Source organism: Python bivittatus, unplaced genomic scaffold, assembly GCF_059951505.1.
Source record: "Python bivittatus isolate LINGU-HERP-01145 unplaced genomic scaffold, Pbiv_v1 ctg000840_np1212, whole genome shotgun sequence".
Lineage (NCBI taxonomy): Eukaryota > Metazoa > Chordata > Lepidosauria > Squamata > Pythonidae > Python > Python bivittatus.
In genome coordinates this window covers 33,776,884-33,798,319 of record NW_028277113.1, presented here as the reverse complement: position 1 = coordinate 33,798,319, position 21,436 = coordinate 33,776,884, and the positions used below count along the sequence as shown (strand labels likewise).

The 21,436-nt window shown below is 35.9% G+C and overlaps 1 protein-coding gene across 2 annotated transcripts in view; it reads right to left on the bottom strand.

Moving 5' to 3' along the window:
- DLGAP1 (DLG associated protein 1) overlaps positions 1-21,436 on the bottom strand; it is a 104,845-nt gene that overhangs the window by 20,086 nt on the left and 63,323 nt on the right. The window contains exons 5-6 of one of the 2 annotated variants that reach the window (XM_007429225.3): positions 4,395-4,420; positions 855-1,225 (exon numbers count right to left, since the gene is read on the bottom strand). In XM_007429225.3, the coding sequence (XP_007429287.3) occupies positions 855-1,225; positions 4,395-4,420 (397 nt within the window). The remainder of the gene's footprint in view (positions 1-854; positions 1,226-4,394; positions 4,421-21,436) is intronic. The other variant, XM_007429226.3, reaches the window with a different exon arrangement.

Below are 21,436 nucleotides of genomic sequence, written 5' to 3'. Positions count from 1 at the left end.
AACTGCTACCACTTGCTAGGCTGGTCCCGTTTCTCCTTGTTCAGAGACCTTCCTAAAGCCTCTACAATAGTTCTGTCTGCTCTGTAGATTCCAGAACCATCTTGTAACAACACTGAATTTATTTTTCTTTTGTGCTGAGTCTTTAAGATTGTGAGCCCGTGGGCAAGGATTGTTCCATTATTGATCTTGTACACTGCTCTGGACCTGTATTTCAACTGGAAAGGGCACTTAGCTTCACGACACAGAGGTAGAGGATCACTCAGGTAAATACTTCATCCCTTGGTGAAGTTTGCCATCTTAAAGAAAAAGTTAGTTTCTCATCTGTTTGAATAAACTCAAAGTATAGTTTATTTAAGCAAGGGTGAATCAGACAGATCATCCTTGTGCCCTCCCTGCTGATTTAACAGCTAAATAGAACAAAGCTGCTGCACTGAAGTGAGTAACATGTGATGCATGAATAAGCAGTGACAATTCAGCTAAACTGGCAGAAAACATGTCTCTGGTGATAGTGCAGTGTAAATCACTGCTTTACACATTCTCTTTCAGTGATTTCATTCATGGTTTCCTGACTCCTGCAGGGTTATGAATCAGAGGTTTAAGTTTCTGTGTGCTCATTCAAATAAGAAGAATACATTAAACAGCCAGAAGCTTCAGTAAATCCTTACATCTAATGAATGAAACCTGAAGGGCTTAAAGGGGATTCTAATTGCCATTTGTGTTATCTAAACCAAAGTAAAACAGAGGAGCTATCAGACCCAAGAGATTAATGACTGGACTGTTTGAAAGATTGAAAAATGACTCCCAGTGCCAGTTAAGATATTGATCTGTAATATAGTCCCTTATTTTGTTTATACCTGTATTCCAATGGACAGACATCTGTTTTTCTTGAAATGATCTCTCTTTCTGTCATCTGCAGTTACTGTCGCAATGGTGGTAGTGGTGGTAACAGTAGCTGTGTTGTTGCCCATATGTTGACTGGCAGGACCATGGATCTGTGCGTTAGCTGCTTCAATAGCAGCAGTGAGTGCCTTCATACTGTCCAAGCTTTCCGTAGAATTGCTAAGTCCTGACTGACTGATATCTCCCCTTGGTCCGTGTCCATCCATGTAGGCATCTTGGGCAGATTCTGTGCTGCTCTGGGCTGTGATGGAGATAAAAGGTTTGGTGGTGGTTCTTGGTGGGACAGGAGGTGGTGTCTTCTTATAGGTTGTAATGCAAGAGGAAACTATTAAAATGCAAACACATATAGATGTAGGTAGCATATATGTAACTAGCACTCTTCTTTTTTCATAAATACAGAACAAGAATTTGTTTCCACCGGAGTGGAAAACTTTCTACCATAAACTCAGTAAAACTGTGTGACCAAGGTCAGAAAAGACAGAAAGAAGCCTCATAAAACCTTTATAAAAATGGCATTGTTTAACTATGTTTAGGATCAGAGAGTTAGTACTTCGTTGGTTTAGTACATATTTGTATGTACAATGTTATTAGAAATGGAAGAAAAAAGGTACAAATTTTAAAAATCTTTTGAAATGTATCTTTTAACATGACTAAGTAGTTTGATGACTCTTGCCACAGAAATCTACTTTGAACGTTTCAGGTTCATTTGTTACATCAATCTATTTTCTACCAACTTATTGACTATTTTTGAATGAATCACATGTATCATATGTTTATTTGTATGTAATTACACAGTAGCTATTTTATATTAGAATATATTGATAACTTTTAGGAAATTTTCAGAGGGAAGGCAAAATATTATGAAAGACAAAAATTACAACTACACAATTACAGTATATCACACTGATAAAGTAGTTAATCCCATTCAAATAAGACAACATCCCTTATTACTAACTGTAATCAGGAGGCAGAAGGCATTTTATCATATAATTTTAACTGTAGACTTCTGTGCTACTTGCATAGAATGTAATCGAATTATAGAATTTTCTGTTTATTCTATTCTATTCTATTCTGTTCTATTCAAGGTCATTGAACCATTCTGGGATTAATACCTCAAATTCAAATACATATTTCTGCTTCTTAAACAATTTGGTATCAAGAGGTAATTAAGCAAAGGAAAATATTTTATTTTTATACAAATTTGCTTATATTTGCACTCCCCTGAACAATGATGGATATAGATTTTAATTTTCTATTAATGAGTTCAAAATAAATGAAAGTTAATATAAGCATGTAAGTGATATAATTTCTGCTTATACTTACATGAACACTTTAATTTATATTTCAGAATTCTTGGATACTTGTCATTAAGTATTAAAAATAACTTAAACTCTTTTTTGGACTTACATGTTAAGTTATATGTGTTAATATAATACAAGTAGTCCTTGGCTTATGATCATTTGTTCAGCGATCATTCAAAGTTATGATGGCACTTATAAAACTTATAAAAGTTATAAACTTATAAAAGTTATAAGTGGTACTTATGACCAATCTTTGGAATTTTGGCCATCACAGTGTCCTTGTGGTCATGTGATTGTGATCCAGGCACTCAGTGCCTGGCTTGTAATTAGGATGTCACAGCAAGCCATGTTCATGTGATTACGATTTTCAACATTCCCTGCTGGCTTCCCACAGGCAAAGTCAATGGAGAAGCCAGCAGGAAGTCGCAGTCACATGATGTCCTCTCTTAATGACCCATGTGGTTCTTGCTTGACGATGGCACTGGGACTGCCAAAATTGCTGCTGCTAAGTGGCACAGTCACGTGACATCACGCTTTATGACTGTGTCGCTTAGTGATGGCAGTCAGGGTCCCAATTGCTGTTGTAAGCTGAGGTCTACCAGTAATATACTATATGTTAGTATAATAACTTATATTATTATCCGTAACATAATTTCATGTTATGGATGAGGTAAGTTATATATACAAAAAGACAATGCAAATTGGTATAAATTAGGCAGGTATTACAAATAAGAGTTAATGTTTAATTTTCAGACATGTATTTACTTATTTGCGACTGAAAGTATAAGTTCAGAAGTTGACAGGAACTCATTTTTGTTTTCCACTGACCAATACTCTCTTTAGAATCTCCTTCCATTTCCAGTTTCATGTTTGCCCAAACTCCCAAAAGAAAATATTGAACTTTTCATAATCAGTATATACTCTCTTATCAATCTTCCTATTATCTTTTCCCAAAGCAGAGCAATGAATTTGCCTTCTCACTATATGAAATATACTGTGAACACACACACACACACACACATCCACCCACAAATATTAAAAAGCGATTCTTGTAAATACTTCCGTGTTTGTCAAAAATGCTTCAGTTAAAACAACATCTAATCAACGTTATATATTAAGACAAGAAGACAGGGACGAGAAAGGTACAAAAGCAAGGCTTTTTGAAATCAGATAATGCAATCCTTTACTTCCTGAAGTTATGTGAGTGTATGAAGTTCAGAAGCAGACAGAAAACAAACCGTAAGTGGGCGGGGTGCGGGGCAGAAAGGTGAGAAGGAAGCTTCAGGCTCTTGTACTGGAAATGATGTAAGTTATTTGCCACTCCTGTACTGGAACTACAAAACAAGCCACAAGCTTCGGCGCGAGCTTCTAAATGTCAGCACTGACCAGAGACCTTCAGGTCCCTAAGCTATAAGGAGCAAGTAGACGGCATGCCTTGGATTTATTTCCAAACACACTGAGATCCTAGCAACCTGAAGCATAGCAACATGCTGATTCTTTAAAAGGCATTTCATTTTGTGTAAACTGCAACATTTTAAAAAAAGTCTTTTTTAAAAAAAAAGTATTGAGAAGAAATGTGATAACTAACTTTTTTGTTGTTGTTGTTCTGGAGCCAAGTGAAAACTGGCAGGGTAAGGCAATGTATTTAATCTACACAGAAAAGGAACTACCCCTTTTTTGGCTAGGGTGAATGATGGAAACGGTGGTCAAAACAAATCTCAGCCAGATCAATTAAATTGAGAGAGGTGGCTAAGAAACTGGCTGCTTTTGGAAACATGTACACTCGGGGTGGAGTTACTTTCCTCTCTACCTTCTCTTGCTTACCCAAACATAAGAATGGGAAAAGCAAGCATTCATAAGTCACTTTTCCTTAACCTGGTGTCCTCCATTATGTTGGGTACCTCTTCCTAATAGCATAACATTAATCTTTCCATAGTTCTTAAAATGACTGAATGGGGAATTTTTATTTCATTTATGTTGCCTGAAGGGCAAATTTTTAGACCAAGAGAAAAAGGGAGGAAGTTTCTTTAGCAGGTAGTGTATTTAGATAATATAGTCATGGAGCAGGAATTTGAAACAAGGAGTGCCAACCATTAATTACAGAAGAAAATAGGATAGATATACAGCTGTTATGGACTGTGAAGCACAGCCTTGCCCAACCCGAACGTCACAATCCTAGGAGATATGGTGGGCACCAGACTGAGGAAGACAGGTAAATTCTAAAGATGATGGAATGCTAAAAAAATAAAAATGACAGTGGAGGTGACCAAGACGCTTATTCATAGAGCAGCCAGAGAATAATAAATACAATATTCATATTACTCCATCAAAAACTCTCAGTTTTGCCTGGCTTCAAGAAATGAAACCTTATGCCACCTTCCATGACATAATAAAAAGTTGGGCCAGCAGGTAGAGTAAAAGCCTTATGAATGAATAATATACAAAAACAGCTGCAATATTATACCCATAATTTATCTGTAAGAAAGCCCTGTTAAGAGTTCTACTGGCTGAACAGAAGGCTGGTGTTTAAGCCAACTGGAGAAGAAAGTAGAGTGTATTTTAAAAGGTGGAAGTCTATATACACAAATTTGAGAAACAAATATGAGGTTGACTGTATTGGTGAATTGGGTACTAATAGGAAATACTGAATTATTGCCAACTTTTATCTAGCAATGCACGGAGTGGAAAATAAAGATTTCCTACAGAAAGCATTTGGAAGTCAATGCAAGAATAACAGAAGAGAAAAAAGGAGCAAATTTGAAGAAAAGATATTCTGTGTTTCAGCTGAGAGTTACTAACATGGAAAGGCTCACAGTTGCTGGTAGTTCAAAGACTTTGAATTTTAGGGCTCGGTTGCAGATTAAAGTCGCAGAAAAAGAGGAATATATTGTCTGTCTTGATTTGTTTGATTAATTTCTTTTAGCAACTAAATGGAGAAGTCTGTCAGTTCGCAGCAAGGTAACAGTGAAGATTGTTAAAAAAAGACAATACTCAACAAGACCAAACCTTTTTTTAAAATCAAATCACAATTTGAACATGTACTCACTCACTATAGACAGCCAGTTTGTTGTAGTGGTTAAGGCATCAGGCTAGAAACTGGGAGACCATGAGTTTTAGTTCTGCCTTAGGCATGAAGTCAACTTGGGCCAGTCACTCTCTCTCAAAGCCCTAGGAAGGAGCAATGGCAAACCACTTCTGAAAAACCTTGTCAAGAAAACCTCAAGGACTTGTCCAGGCAATCGCCAGGAGTCAATGAAACTGATTCAAAGGCAAATACACTTCCTCACTACCATTTTCCTTCTCATTATACCTATATGTAAATACACACGCCAGTTCAGAATGACATGCTATGGTCTTATAAATGGGCTCTGGTTTAGAAAAACATAAAACCCATAATCTATTTGTTGTCTTTGTGATGCAAGAAGAGCCTTGGTATTTTGGTATATCAAACAGATTAACATTACTATCACTTTGAATCTGAAGAGGAAGAAACCAATGTATAAAGTTCAAGTTGTGCCAGTATTTTGTAAGAAAAAAACATTTATGGAATCTACTTTGTAAGTACATTAATCTGCTACTTCTATTAATGATTGTAGTCAATGTTAGTTCTTTTCTTAAATACATTAAACACAAGATTCTTCATGGCAAAAGATAACTTTCAAATTGTTGCCCAGGGTAGTAGATTCCTGGCTAAAACTGAATGCCACCTACACAAAAAGGATCCCTATTGACAATCCATTTATGATCACCCGGGGCACAGATAAAGCCATTCCAATAAATCAGTGCTTCCAATAATCTATTGTACAACGCCTTAGTTAATGCCAAGCAAGTAACACTCTCTATTGCTTCAGTAGGTAAAGGATTCAGTCAAACAAGGACTGGGGATCCTAGGTTACATGAAAGTTGCCAAGCCAACGTTGGCATTAACAAATGTGCTAAGTGAAGAGCTTTCCATTTGCTTTTTCTCTTAGGCCTATCTCTGTACATAACAAAGAAGCCTGGCACATGTAATGAAGTGTGAAATGCTCTCTGAAGACAGACTGACTGCATGTGAGCTTTCCAAAGTGGTAATACCAATGCATGCTACGTGTAACAGTGAACCCCTGATATAATGAGGTAGGGAGCAGACAGATAGTTGCAAATGTCAGAAGACAATCTCTAGACACACCAGAGTAGTAGAGAATTTGATTAAATGCATTCACACCTGCCCCTTTAAGCTCTCAGGGAAACAGCTTTAAAACAGTCTTCTTTGAAGCTTCAGTCTTTCAAACTAGAACATCAAACTATAATGTTCAGCTTAAGAGTTAACTCATCTTTGTAGGAGCAGTTTATGTCCTTTTACTCTTTCTCTCCCTAACAGGCAAATCTGAAATGCCAGCCTTAGCTGAGGTTTGCATAGTCCTTTTACAGTTACCAGCTCCCTTTCTTCCCACCCGGCATTCCTGTTTGGGTGAAGGGCTCAATTCTCTGGTAGGGACATTAGCTGTTACAAAGCTAGGCCTCTTTGAGGGGTTGGGAGACTTTTACTGGTCCAAGCAGAGAAGTCAATAAGCAGTTTCTTTTGCTTTTTGTTTTCTCTCAGCCATCAGCTTGTTTTTTTTTTCATCCTTCTTTTTCTCCCTCCTCAAAAGCCAACTTCTCACAACCTTTTAATTCAACCTCTGTGCTGTATGTGTTAGTCCAGGCCATTAGGTTACATTGACTAATTCTAGGTCTCTCAACAGTTCAAAGACATCATAGTTCAACAGTTGTCTTAATAACTTGATTAATGAAGTATTAAAAAAAGTTTAGGAATATTCAAAATGCATTAGAATTACTCACTACATTGCAATCAGGCTTTAAAACAGTGTCCAGTAATAACGTCAGAGGCTGATTTAAAGCACAATTGCCATTCAAAGCTCATTTTTGAGGAGGGAACTCCAGACTTTGGTACCAGAATGAGCTTATTTACAGACATGAACATAAATAGCTTTGCTTAAGGTTGTCCCAGGACCAACTCTTTCTTATGTGATAACAATTTTTTAAAAGCTACAATAGCCCACATGGTTACATTTTGATGAACTTATAATGGTATTAAGTCTGGTTATATAGTACTTTTATCTGACATTTTTATTAGGCCATCAAAACAGCTTTAATTTGCTCATTCACCCATTTATTCAACAGAAAAATTATAATCTCAATAGCATATGATTGTTGAAAAAAGAAAACTTTCTCAGTTTTTTTCTTGCTGGAAGTATTGAAGTTTGTGATGATGTGTGGGGGGGGATGGGGGGAGAAATAGGTGGGAGAATTTTCACTGTCCTATTATTTTAAAAGGATTTTTTTTTCTATTTAAGGAATATGTCTTGGGCTAGAAAAGGTTAGGGTTATATATAACTGAGTTTTATTCCATCTGTGTAGATTAGCCCATCTATTTCTTCATGATATTTTAAAAAAATGCTTAGATGCTCTTTATGACAAATTACATTTTGATTCAAAGGGTAGCAATGAAAAAGACTTAGAAGCAAAAAATGGGAAAAAGGCCATTTAGGCTAGTGAATTTCTGCTCAAAGTATGAATGCAAATTAAAGTGTCCCCAACAGATGGGGATCCTGTGCATATTCTGCTTGAACACATGCAAAGCAGAGGAGACCATGACTTGTCTTGGTACTTGTTTCCAGTATGTAACTGTTTTTCTTCTTACGATTTTTTTTTAAATATACAATTGGACTTCATCTTTTCTAATATTAAAATCTTCCTTCTTACTGTACCATTACAATATTTATTACTATACATGTTCCCCTAGATTAGTAGCATTTATCTAATATAGAACAATTATGCTTGCCATTTTCTGAGCAAGCCTAAATGGCGGAATGGCGGAATCACAATAAATTCATTATGCCAGTTTTTTCTAGAGATGTCTTGGTACTCCAGCTGAGAATTCTAGATGTTACAGTCTCAAATCTTTGGAGGGGATTAGGTTGAAACAGCTTAGCTGCTTGCAGAGAATTTCATGGAGTCTGCATATTTTATGTATGTTTGATGCACAAAAGAAGAAAATAAAAATCTATACAAGACCTTGTATACTGATTTAGAACTTATTTATAGTACATTGCAAGCAATAAATATTAGGAGAATCTAAATTTTAAACAGAAAAGTTCCTCACTTTATTTCAAGAAGACTGTACCCCATTTATTCACTAATTTTATGTATCTATCAAATAATATGCAGATTTTTTTCTCCTTGGATTTCTACATTTGTTAAGTTGTACACAGTGTTCCAAGATCCTATATACAGTTTTTATCTCCAACTTCTATTTATTCATTAATTTAACTTAAATCTTAGTTCTGTATTCAGGTCATTACTCAGTGCTAGCAATAATATTTCTAGGGAAAATTCCTTACTACCCAGGATGTCAGAGGCTTTCTATGCATGTCAATAATTTACAGGAAGGAATACCGGAACCTAGTGATTTGCAAGCATATAGGGTAATCTCTTATATGTTGCTAAAAAAAAAAGAAAGAAAATGCAGTCTTCCTCCCCGCAAAGCAGTACATCATTGTATAAAATGAGATGTTAACTTATTAGTATATATGCAAATTTATAAATACTATGATATGATCTGTTTAAATATCACATTGATATTTACATTGATCACATCAAATATACATTGATTTCATATTTAAACCAATCCAATACATTTTTTCCATTCATTTGCAATGGCATTCTCATCAATTCAAATCTGTTTCTCTTCCTCAGGTGCTTTCCAGATACTTTGAATAACAAGAAATACGCCTCAGATAGTTGAATAGAATTAAGATTTGAAAACAGCTTTTTCGTTTTTGGAAAAACTGTGATAATACCTGAAAATTGCACTAAAGTCATTTTCATGTGGAGTACTGTATAGAAATGCCACTTTTCCATTTTTCCTGGAGTATTTGTGCCCCTCAAAATCTACTTCAGAGTATTGGGGGACTCTGTATGTCTCTCTCTCTTTCTACACACACATACACACACGTGCGCGCACAGACACACATACACACACACAAGGGGGCAGACTTGAGGAAAAATTTTACCAGCAAAGTCACACTGTTGTAGATTTTATTCTGAAGCATTTCTAGTATTTACTTGAACAATCCTCAGTTAATTGATCTAATACAGAAAGGTGGAGTCACTAAGAAAAAGATAATGGAGGCAGATTACTGTTTTTTCCTTATCCTTTTTCGGGGGACAAAAAAGGTAAAATAATCCTTTGAGAGGAGCTTTATTCCTGGTGACTATGTGAAGATATCCATGCCAACAATATGAAAGTAGTTTGCCATTCCATTTCATTCTTCCTGGAAGTTTTTCAACTTCCCAGTCATGATTACAATTTTATGATTTCATGGTGGTATCCCTTCCAGGAACTGAGCCCATCCCGGCTTAGTTTTTTAAAAAAATTAGTCAAAAGTGTTAGGTGCTGCCCCCTGCTGTCTTAAATCCAGGGCTACTTTCCTTTGGGGTAAATGCAGTGATGGTTTATTTCAAAGTGTGTTGCATCCTAAATATATTGTACAGAAAGTAGATAAGAAACAGATTGTATATATTTTCTCTGTGCTAATTCTTATATTTTCTGAAACAAGTACACACGGAGTTGTGAAGATCTTTGTAGATCTATTACACTGAAAAAACAATCCTTACATGATTTCTTAGGAGAAATTTGTTGGGTTCCGTTTTAAAAAAAATTGAAGTTATCAGCAGTTTCTTTCCACCATGGAAAGCATAACTGAAAACATAGCTTTACTATTATTAAAAACACATTCATAATTGCCTGCTGGACAAATGCAAACCCTCTGGTAATAAACACGTAATTTAAGTGATAAATGAATGGCAAATTGCCCGTTGCTTAAACAGCTTTTCTGAAGCTACATAGTATTGTATTGCCACATTGTTCTTTGTTTAAGGGAAGAGGTGTGTGCTCAAAAGGCCTGTTTGAAGTAAAAGGTGTCACCTAATCTAGTCTTTGTATCTAACTTTCCTTTCAGAACTTCATAAGGATTACTTCCATTGGCCTTATGGAGTTGGGATGTTATATACATTATGAATTTATGTAGTTGAATCATGGTCTTTTTCCTCAGTGACAGGAAAACAGCAGTCACAGTGACTTCCATAGTGTGTGGAATGCTCAGATGTCAAAGGCACAGTTCCCTGTATACAAATCTATGCTGTGACCATACCTAAAATATTATCGTGTAGTTCTAACTGCACTTCAGAAAGGATGCTGAGAGGCTGGAAAAGGATGCTCAGTGGCTGGAGGAAAGTTAAAAGGCAAGGAGATCATGACAGAGATGTATAATATTATCATGTTAAGAAAGTAGATAGGGAGTTTTCCTCCTTGCTTCACTACACTAGAATCTGGGGTCATTTGATGAAACTGAATGGTGGGCCATTTATGAATCATTCAAGAGTCCTTAGGAGTCCAACCATGATTTTTGCTACTGGAAGATAAAGAAAGCCAGGTTAAAAGGCAGGGCAGGGAACATATGAAACCCTGGCATAGACCTAGGGATGTGCTCATTGCACTGCTGACCTACAATTCAGTCTGCAATCAACCACTATTCCAAGATATTTTCTCCACCTATTTTAACTAAGCCAAATACAGTGGTACCTTGGGGTACGAACGCCTCTACTAACGAACATTTCGGGTTACGACCAGCTTCGGCAGGAAAATTTTACCTCGGGTTATGAACTTGCCTCTACTTACGAACCGGATCCGCGGCCATTTTCCCTGCTGTCACGCAGTCGCGGCTTCCTGTGGGCAAGGTCACGGTAGCAAGGAGATGTTCGGTGAGGCTCGTGGTGTGTTTTGCGGTGTTTTGTGAAGGTTTTTGGTGTGCGTGTTAGCATGGCTCCAAAGAAAATGCAGAGCAGGCTTGGCGGGAGTCAGGCTCTGAAGAGGAAATTGCCTCGGGTTGCGACCAAATTCAGGCGGAGGGCGGAACGGATTAACCAGATTTACATTGAACCCTATGGGGAAATTCGCCTCGGGTTGTGACCAAATTCGGAGGGCGGAACGGATTAACCAGATTTACATTGAACCCTATGGGAAACTTTACCTCGACTTGAGACCAACTCGAGTTGCAACCAGAGTCACGGAACGGATTAAGTTCGTATCCTGAGGTACCACTGTATTCCCCATCCTATGTCTGTGCACTTGATTTTTGTTTCCTATATAAACATCTTTGCATTTAATACTACTGATTTTCATTTTGATACTTTCACTTCATACATGTAACCTATTGAGATCATTTTGATTTTTTATTTATTGGCCATCCATCCAATTTAGTGTCATCTGCAAATTTGATGAGCATCCATCCACCTCTTCATTGACGTCATTAATGCAAATGCTGAAGAAAGAATGCTCAGAGCTGAGTCTTGGGGTATTACAGCTCAATTTCTCACTCCAGTTTAATGAGGCACTATTGAGCTTCAGTTTCTTTTGAAGTCAAGAACTCCAGCATTACTTTTCCACAATGTTTGTAGTACTTTCACTTTCGTGACTATGTGTTTCTGTAGTATGTCAAGGATAACTGATCCTCTTGTGCCTTCTTCTTCCCCCCAAAGTAGAAAGTTGTCAGCAAGAAAAATTAGAAAATTTCTGGGAGTACCATGCTTAGCTGAATTTGATCCACATTAGATGTTAGGGTAAAGTCCCCCAATACTACTACATGCCTCTTTGAAAAATCTCTTTTATGCTACCTTACCCACTGCATAAGCTAAAACGGGCATAGCTACATTTTGAGAACTTATTTTTAATTCAAATATGTAGTTGCATTCCTGTTTTCACACATATTTGCATGTACTGTAAAACCCACAGAACATTAGATTTCATTTTTGTTTTTTTAAAAAAAAATCACCGTAGTTGCTAACATGTATTTAGGGTTTAAGATACAGTATGTGCCACACTTGGCATAAAACAGCTTCAGGCATAGCTTTACAGCCTTCTCACTTGTCCCTTGAGGACGTGCAGGAAACAGCTGCTTATTTTATTCTGTATTTAGCCATCGTTGGTTCTGCTCTTTCCTGCACTGTGATGTGTTGTCCTGGAAAGCAAATTTTGTTTGGAAGACAAAGCACTAGAAATCCATGCAAGGAAAACAGAAATTAAGAATAATTTCACAGCTTTTGATGTATAAAGTGTAATAAAAGCTAACCTTATTTAACTTTCCTTTGGGGAAAAAATAGCACATACATTTTTTTTTTAAAACCAGTTGCAATGTATTATGCTGATTTGATAACACTTCTTAGTAACATGTAGCATTTAATAGCATTCTCGGTGTTAGAGTACCTCACAAACACTAAGTCCTTCTGGAAATATATTTGTTTGTTTGATTTAGGTGCCACCTGATTCTGGCTGGCTCATGTATTTCTGTCATGTCACTGAGAAGTTAAGTCTGAAACTGAAAGGAAGGACTGCCCAAGCAGTGTTTCAATTTTATAGAGCACTATCCTGTTTTATGGTGTTTATTTCCTTTCCAAACTTTTTGAGTGGTAGCTACACAGCACAGGTAACTCTACAGTAGAACATATATTTTGTCAGATGTCATAAACAACACTGAGTTAGAAGGATCAACTGACAGTATTAGCAGGAGACTGGATTAAGTGATTGAAAAAGTGATGGGTAGAAGTGAAATTAAACGACATGCAGAAACAACGCTGGCTGATGGATCCAGAGAGTTTCTGATGTGTGGGGAATTTCCCAGGCTGTTCCATAGATTTCCTGGTTAGCTCCTAGCAACAGGAAAAATCTGGGTTCCCAATGAAATTGTCCCAGGTGGCCCCTTTCTTTTCTCCAATCATGAGACATGTCTTAGTTTTCTGAAGAGCTCTAGGACATGAAGTTCCAGAAATAGCTGGAGCACTAGTGGAGAAAGATTAAAAGTTACAAGCTGAAGTTTCAGCCTACACTGTCATGATAACAGAGATGAAGCAGCATTACTTCTCCCTTATTGCATTGATGGGCTGTCAGCTGGCTGTCTTGTTTAGGGTATTAAGTCTCTCTTAGGAAGGGATGTTCAGGAACATGCTCTTCCTTAGCATTTTGTCAATAAAATTGCTCAGTTTTGTCAATACTGATTCCTCTTGGGCAGAGTCTGAAGTGTGATTGGGTTATTGTCTAGCTTGGTTATCTAGGATTCTCTTTCACCTGTGGATTCTAAGTAAGTGGATAGGTGCTCTCTGGTATGACCCCTGCAAATTACAGCCTTGATTCATGTGGCTCCTGGCTCTTACATGAGGCTGGGGGAATGATGAACTGAATTCAGTAGGTTGTCAACACTTTTCTTCAGGAGGGTGTGATGTCAAGAGCCTTGAAAGAAACTGTGATCTGCCTCTTTGCCCAGGATCCAGGGATGCTTGAAGACTGTTGCCCACCTTCCAGCCTTCCCTTTCTTGGGATGGTTGTTGAACATGTGTTGGAACTCAACTGCAGGGCACTCTAGAGGAAGCGGATTATCAGGACTGTTTTAAGTCAGGGTTCAAGCCAGGACATGGAGCAGAGACAGCATCAGTCACTCTATCTGATGAACTTTGTCACAATATCAATGGGGATAGGTGTGAAAGAACATAAACGCGGCTTTGGAAAGAGGGAAGGGAACAATGAACCACTAAGAAAAAACAATTCAATCTTTAAAAAGTGGAAAGTGTGAGAAAGAAACTCAAAATAACCCTGTCTCGATTTTGTTTGGTGCAAAATGGGGAAGAAAGAAACCCTAACGGGTTTCCAACTGTCATATAGTTATCCATACAGCAAGTGAAAACCTTCTGCGAGAAGTTTAAAAAGAACAGTCATCAATACTGTTGCTATTGCATTAACAGAGCACTTGGCAGAACAGAGCAGCGAATACTGGTAGAAGGAAGATGCTGACAGAACTGAATAGCTGATGTGGGAAGGGAAGAGAACCAGCTGGCTGCTGTCAAGAGGGAGGGGAAAAGGGAATGGGATGCTGACAAGCTACTGGGCAGCTACACTTCCAAGTACTCCCCAAGCCAAGCAAAGAGCCTTTGATCTCCTGAGCAAAGCTGGGACTGCAGCCAGAAGTCATATCCTTTCTACTGTAGTCTAAGCCTGTTTCCCTTCACCAGTTCTGCTAGTTGATCACAGGACAGTCCTCTAGAGTAATTTTCCCAGTCAATGAAGAAAATAAGATCCCACAACCTTTATGCCCAAACACTTATTTTCTCAGATCAGAAAGTATGACATGCTACTCTGGTTTCCCATCTTGAAAGGAACTGAACTAACAAGGCAGCTCCAAAATACATGTTTTTAAAAATTGTAACTTCATCTGGCTATGCTATATGTACTGCTGCAATGCCATGACTGGAGAAAGAGTTGAGCTGAATGGAGGCGATATCAGAAGTGAAAGGAAACTGATTTTTGATAAATTGCAGCTGGGGTTATATATCTGATAACACAGAAATTTCAAATCCAGACAGAAATGCATATTATAAATAATTTTTTTTCAGAAAACTAACCTGTAAATTTTAACAAATACATAAACAATTGGTGCCTGTATTCTGCACATCTTGGTGAAATTACAGCACATGAAGAGAAATGAATAGTTGATGAATAGGTTACATTCAGAGTTATACTTCCTGAACAACATTGCTAAGGAAAAGGAGGTCAATATGTATTATGCTATTATGGTTCACTTCAAAAACTACAAATCACTCAGGAACTTGATCTGGACTTACTGTACTGGATAACGAGGATATAATGCACATGCAGTGAGCAACTATAAATTGCTCATTGGATTAGGAGAAAAGAAGAATAAGGTAAAATTCACACTGAATTCTATTATTTCTTCTTTCTTTGATAACGTTTTTTGGGAGTAGGCTGCATCATGCTACAACTCACAGAACTGTCCAAGGGAAGCCATGATATATAAAAGGGTATAAACCAAAAGCCAATTTGCAATAAAACTATAATCTACAAATGCAATAGATAAGCAATTATTTACAAATTGTTTACTTACAAATATTGAAACTTGCCATAAAATCATGACTTATCAATAATAGATTCCACAGGAAAAATAATCATAATATGCATGATATATTTTTTTTGAAATGTATAATACTTTTTCAAAATAAATAAATGTGGTTACCAATGAGGCACAAGAAAAGAACATGAGGATATTTTGGGTATTGGTTACTTTATCAGGACATACCTTTCATAAGTATCAGTCTACATTATCACATACATGAAGGATCAGAAAATATGGCAGCAATATTTATGTTGACTTACATATCCGTTTGAATGTACCACATTCATTTAAAAAATAGGTCTCTAGCCCAGGACTGCTAATAAGTCCATGGACCCCCCTCTTAATTATCACCAGTCTTTTTCTGTCCCACTTGACTTTTGTATCAAAAAAAAAAAAAAACTGGAAGTGGAAAAAAAAAGAATTTGGTATATTGGAAAGAGCCAGTCTCCTGAATAATCTTTATTTCTAAGACTGCTTTTAGATTCCACGTTGTTATAAGCTTTCGTAGGAAAACAATGGATGTGCGCCACTCCAGAAAAAACAACAAGGGTAAGAGGGAATAGTACTTTCATGGGTGTATCCCATGCATGTGGAGGCTAGATGGAATAGGATTTTGTTAAATACATGCTTTAAACTTGATATATCTTTCATGGTTAGCTAGCATGTAAATGGGTAAGTCTCCCCTGAAACAGTAATTTTTTAAGGCCACCCAAGCTTGATTTCAAAATTTCCACCCTCCCAAAGGATCTCTGAGTAAGGATCGTAGTCACTTTTAAAATCTCATCTTGTCAGTTCAAAAAAGGAAACAAAAACAAGTAGGGTCATTTCAACTGTGCTTATTGTTCAAGGGGAAGAGTGGTATCAAGGAAACATGTCAGGGAATGCTAAGTCAAGCAAACTTTATTTATGGTGTGATCCATTTTCTTTTAAACTGAATACTTTAGGTCAGATAATAGGGACTGACCAGATTCCTTCTGGTCCCCTACATGCACACCCATACACGTACATTAACACCCAGCACTGGTAAGAGAAAATAGAAAATAGAAAATCTAACTCCTTACCTGTTTTCAGAGCAACTCATTTACAGTTGAAAGACAATCTACTGTATACAAAATACTGCAATCTATTTTATTTCTCTCAGAACTTGCTAAATAATGCTACTTGTAATTAAGAGAAGCAAGATAAATTTGCAAACCATTTACAATATTTTTCTTGGAAGTTGGTGCAAGCAATATAAGCAATGAAAGGTGAGCTATACACTGTTAGGAACAAAACCTAATAACAAATGTAAGAAATATTTTTGTTATAAAACAATGAAGAAATAGGGTCTGAATAAATGCAATTATCTAAGACATGATCTAGTATTATTTTTCAGTGATCTGGTTCTCAGGGATTGATTAGGCTGTAGAAAATCTTAAATACAGTATAACTGTTGCAGCACCATGATCTTAATATACATAACAAGAACTGAACCCTATTTTGTCATATGGACCATCCCAAATAAGGGTGAATGGATTGTAGTGTCTGGCTACAATCCTGCATGCTTACTTAAAGATAAGTGTAACCAAACAAAATGGATCTTGCTTCTAATCAAAGAATCAATCAATCAATCAATCAAATATAAAATTGGCTTGTTACATTTTGAAAATATTAGTAGATAATTCCTTAATTTAATCCCATTTCTTTACTTAAGCAGACACTGAAATAGTGGCAAGAAAACTAAATCTAAGTTGTAAGATTTTTTATTACTAAATGTAAGAGAGATTTACATTTGTGATATTACTACTGACAAGATATATAAAAATCAATATCAAGCCATAATGAGATTGAAATGTGGTACGTGGGAAATGAACAACTAAACACTCCTTATTAGATCAGAGTTTTTGTATTGTTGTTGAGTTTCAAGAAAACATGTATCATTAAAAGAAAGAAATAATTTCTGGGCAAATCTAATTATTTTTTAATAATTAACATTTTAAAGTTAACAACACTACTGGGACTGTTTTGGATTTTCAAAGGAAACAAATAGATTTCTAGGTAAGGACAAACTGCTTCATGCAGATCATGCCACCGTGCCAGCTCAAAGAGCTCCGTTAGTTGCAAATGCTATGTTTCATCATGTCTCATAAATGCATGTTTTCCAAGGCTTCAGGCTTGTTGTGTTTCTTCCTTCTATAAAACTTATCTTCAGCTTATAACACACTTGGAAAAATCAAGTACAGGCTTGGCATAGTATAGAACCGAATATGATTCTTATAGTACCACTCTCTTAAGCGTGGGTGTTCTGTATGAAGTTATATGTGCTAACTCCATTTTATGGTGTACTGCTGCCTTGGTGCAAAAAAAGTAATTATTCAGAGTTATGCATCAATCCCTAAATAGATTTTTATCCCCAATTTGTTCTTTATACCTGGCCAATTTTAAAAAAATGGCTATAAATCAATTTGTATAGATTTATTACAGCCACAAATTTTCCTGCCTTTTCCCTATTCCAGGGATAGCCATCTCTGCTGTTCTCCAGATTGTCTGGGTTGTAACCTGCATCTTTTCAGCATAATTCCCAATCACTGGCAATCTTTGCTTGGATATCTGAGAGATATAGTTCAGTCCAGACAATCTCTTCTGGAACAATCTAGGTGTAGTTTCAGGTGGGTAAAACATCTCTGTGCATTCACAGGATTCCACAGGTAGCAGAAAGAGATTACAAAGGTATGGTGGGAAAGGAATGCTGAACAGTGAACCCACTGGTGGACATTATTCGTTACTCTGAATTCTTTCTCAAGAAAGAATCTGGATATTTAAGTCCTGTTCTTCAGTCTGTTTTATGGGAAAGTACAGAGTGAGTTCTGTCTGAAAAACCAGCGCCTTGGGATGGTGTTTAAGGTAGAAGGAATAGTTCAAAGTCTTCCAATATTTCAATTAAAATAAAATTCGCATGGAATCCTAATAAGAGGTATTATTATGCTAAAATGATAGGCCCAGAGTTACAAAATGTTTATTAGAATTTAAATTTGTCAACATTTCTCCATACGGATTATTTAAAAACCTTTAATTAATTTGCACCTGACTCCAGAATAAATAAATTCATATCCTTTTCAATCATGCCTCAATCAATTCTAAATTAAAAAGGATGGAACCATAATGAAACAGGAAGGAACTATAATGTAGTGTTGGTGGGTCAGCATTCTTTGGATCTTTTTAAATTTTTTTTAAATATAATTTTTATTAAGAATTTTAATTACAATAGTAAAAACTAATAAAAACTAAACATTTAGAGAAAGGGAAGAGAATGGAAAGAATAAAAAGTGTAGGAAAAAAGAAAAAGAAAGAAAAAAGAAAAGAGAGATATAATAAAGAAAAATAAAAGAAATATATAAACAAGTGACTTCCAACCTTCATCACAAGTATAAACAGATTGAATAACTCTTCACCCCCTATAAGGTTAAACAGATATCTCTTCATCCTATATCCCATCCCTTATCTATAAGCAAATCCATAACACATCAACTTTTCAATCCTGGTGTTAGCAAAAAGTCCATAAAGGGTTGCCAGAACATTGCAAAATATATATATATATATATTAACCTTGATCAAATAAACCAAGTTTATATTCCTTCCTTTTCCTTCTAAGAATCTTAATCTTTAATTCAATCAATTATTGTTGCAGGATTTGATTTCTCTTCAATTCTTCTTTTTCCCATCACACAGATTTCTTCAAGGTTTTAACAAGCCTCTTTTGTAGATCCAATAAGAAAACATTTTTCAGGTCATTCTCTTGGTTTATCATTTGTGTTTCCTTTCTAATGTTTAAAACGTCAGTGGGTTTCTTTTGTAAATCCAGTAACATGTCCTTTTCCAAATCATTCTCTTGGCCTTTCATCTATATTTTCATATTCTGCATTTTCTCTGTCTTATCAGATAAAATTTGTTCTACATCTGTCATTACCTCGTTAACATCTTTTAGACATAATCTGTCCATAGAAGCAGACATCCTTACTGACAATGTTGATAGTGTAGTCACTAACTTCTGGCTCCATTCTTCAAAGATGGCATAACATTTTGTATCATTCTGTAACTCCCAGTATTAATTGACATCAGGCTTGTATTTTTTCTCTTCTGCTTAAAATCTTTAGTCCTCTCTAGTGTACAGTTTCTAAAACCATCACTTATCTTTTATTATGACTTGCAATTGTCAGGATAACCCAAATAAGTCTGTTTTCCACAAGAAGTTGTTTATTTCTTATAGTTAATTCCAAAATTTTATAGTAAAAGTCAATATTCCAAATTTATCTGGACCCTTAATCTTTTTATAACTTCCTTAGATCAAAATCTGATTTAGCTTTTTGCTGTCTATTTCAAATTCTTTAAGTTCTTAAGCTTGTAATTAATTTTTCTTTTGTTCAGAGTTGAAGATAAACTCACCCAATGAAGACTTTTCAAACCTATTAACTATTCTAAAGCTATTAAATAGGCAATTTCCAAAGGTGATCAGAAAGTGAAGTTTGTGAAATTAATGTCCTTTAAAAGGCCCTGGCATGGTTGCAAGAAAGATGGCTAATCCCTTTGTCTCCCAGTGTTCATGCTCATGGGAGACTGCGGTCCTGAAGTTTCCTCATGAACAGCAGCCATCCAGAGTATATGTGGATGATCTCTGGAAAAGTTCCAAGGAACCGGTCTATTCACTGGTTCCTTGGTCTTTGCCATGGTTGTCAGCTCCACTTCTGCAGAGCCATCTTCAGTTCACTGTATCTGCCCTGGAACCTCTTTGGATGTTTTTTAGACCAGCTTATCACAACTCTGTGGCTGAATAATACCTGGGACTGGAATATTCTTCTTAAACCTAACTTCATTCATTTAAGTATTCATGGGCCATAATTCTAGGGAAGCTCCACAATCAGTTATGGAGAAAGACTCCCGCACAAAACCCTGATTATAAAACTGAATTATTACATGAAAATGGGCAAGTAATATGAATTGGTACCTAAGTTCGCCTGCTTTCAGTTTGATATTTTAATAAAATTAATTTCAGAAAAAAATCACAGATTTTATAAAACTCCAATTATCATAGTAAGCAAAGAGTATTGTTAGAAGATCAGAATAACACTAATGATAAGAGTCAAAAAGTTAATATAGAGGGGTAAAATGCCAGTAGCAACTGTTCACTATATGATAGTATTTTCTTATAATCAGCAGTAATCAAGCAACTTTCATTATAGAAATGCTTTCTCATGTAACAGAGCAAGTCGTTATAAATTAAAACATCATTAAAACATTAGATACATTATAGTGATTAAAATAAATTATATGTAAGCAGAAAGGGGAAAACAAACTAATTAAAAAGATTAATGTAACATCCATGTAATAACAATATCTTCTTGTTTTCAAAATATAAAGAATTTTCAAAAATAGACACATGATCTGAATCCATTCCTGAATATATCAGGAGGGATAAGTTTATTTCCATTTATATAACTTTTTTTACGCTGAGCTCAGGCTTGGTAGAGCCAAAAATCTTTGTAAAATGATAAATTCTGTATTTTAGGAATATAATTTAACACTACATTTACATTTTTAATTATTGCAATTCTTTTTAAAATGTATTAACGTATGCCATGATTTCAAACCAAAATGAAGGTGTGGCTGAAGAAGCCCAAACTATAGGCGCTGAAGGGCTTTCACATTTCGTATAATGCTAGCACAAAAAATCTGGTGCCCGACCTCTTTAAAACATTTTTTCAGGATTCCAATAGACACGAAAAGTTATTTTCTGATCAATTAATTTCATTCTTAAATCACAAGATGTATGTTTTTTATTTCTTAAAAATTTGAGCCACTGATTTTCCAAGATGGGATATTCCAGTTTTTTGTTCCACAGTTCAGGTATGTAACTATTACTAATCTTCATTCTATTTTTAAAATTCCATATAAAATTGAATTGTTGGTTTCACTTCAAGCATTTCCAAGGATCCTAAAATATGAGGTACTCACTAGTTCACTATTGTGGTACTTAATATGACTTTAAATTTTTTTTAAAAAAAGACAAATTGCTTCAAGGAAAATATCCATGCTTAATCATTCAACCTACAGGGAGTTTTCTATCACACATTTCGGTGGATTCTGACACAATAGGTTCTTGCAGTGATGATTTAGAGAGGTTTTTTTTTTTAATTTGGCAACTTTAAGATGTGTGGACTTCAATTCTCAGAATCCACAGCCAGCATAATGGGGAATTCT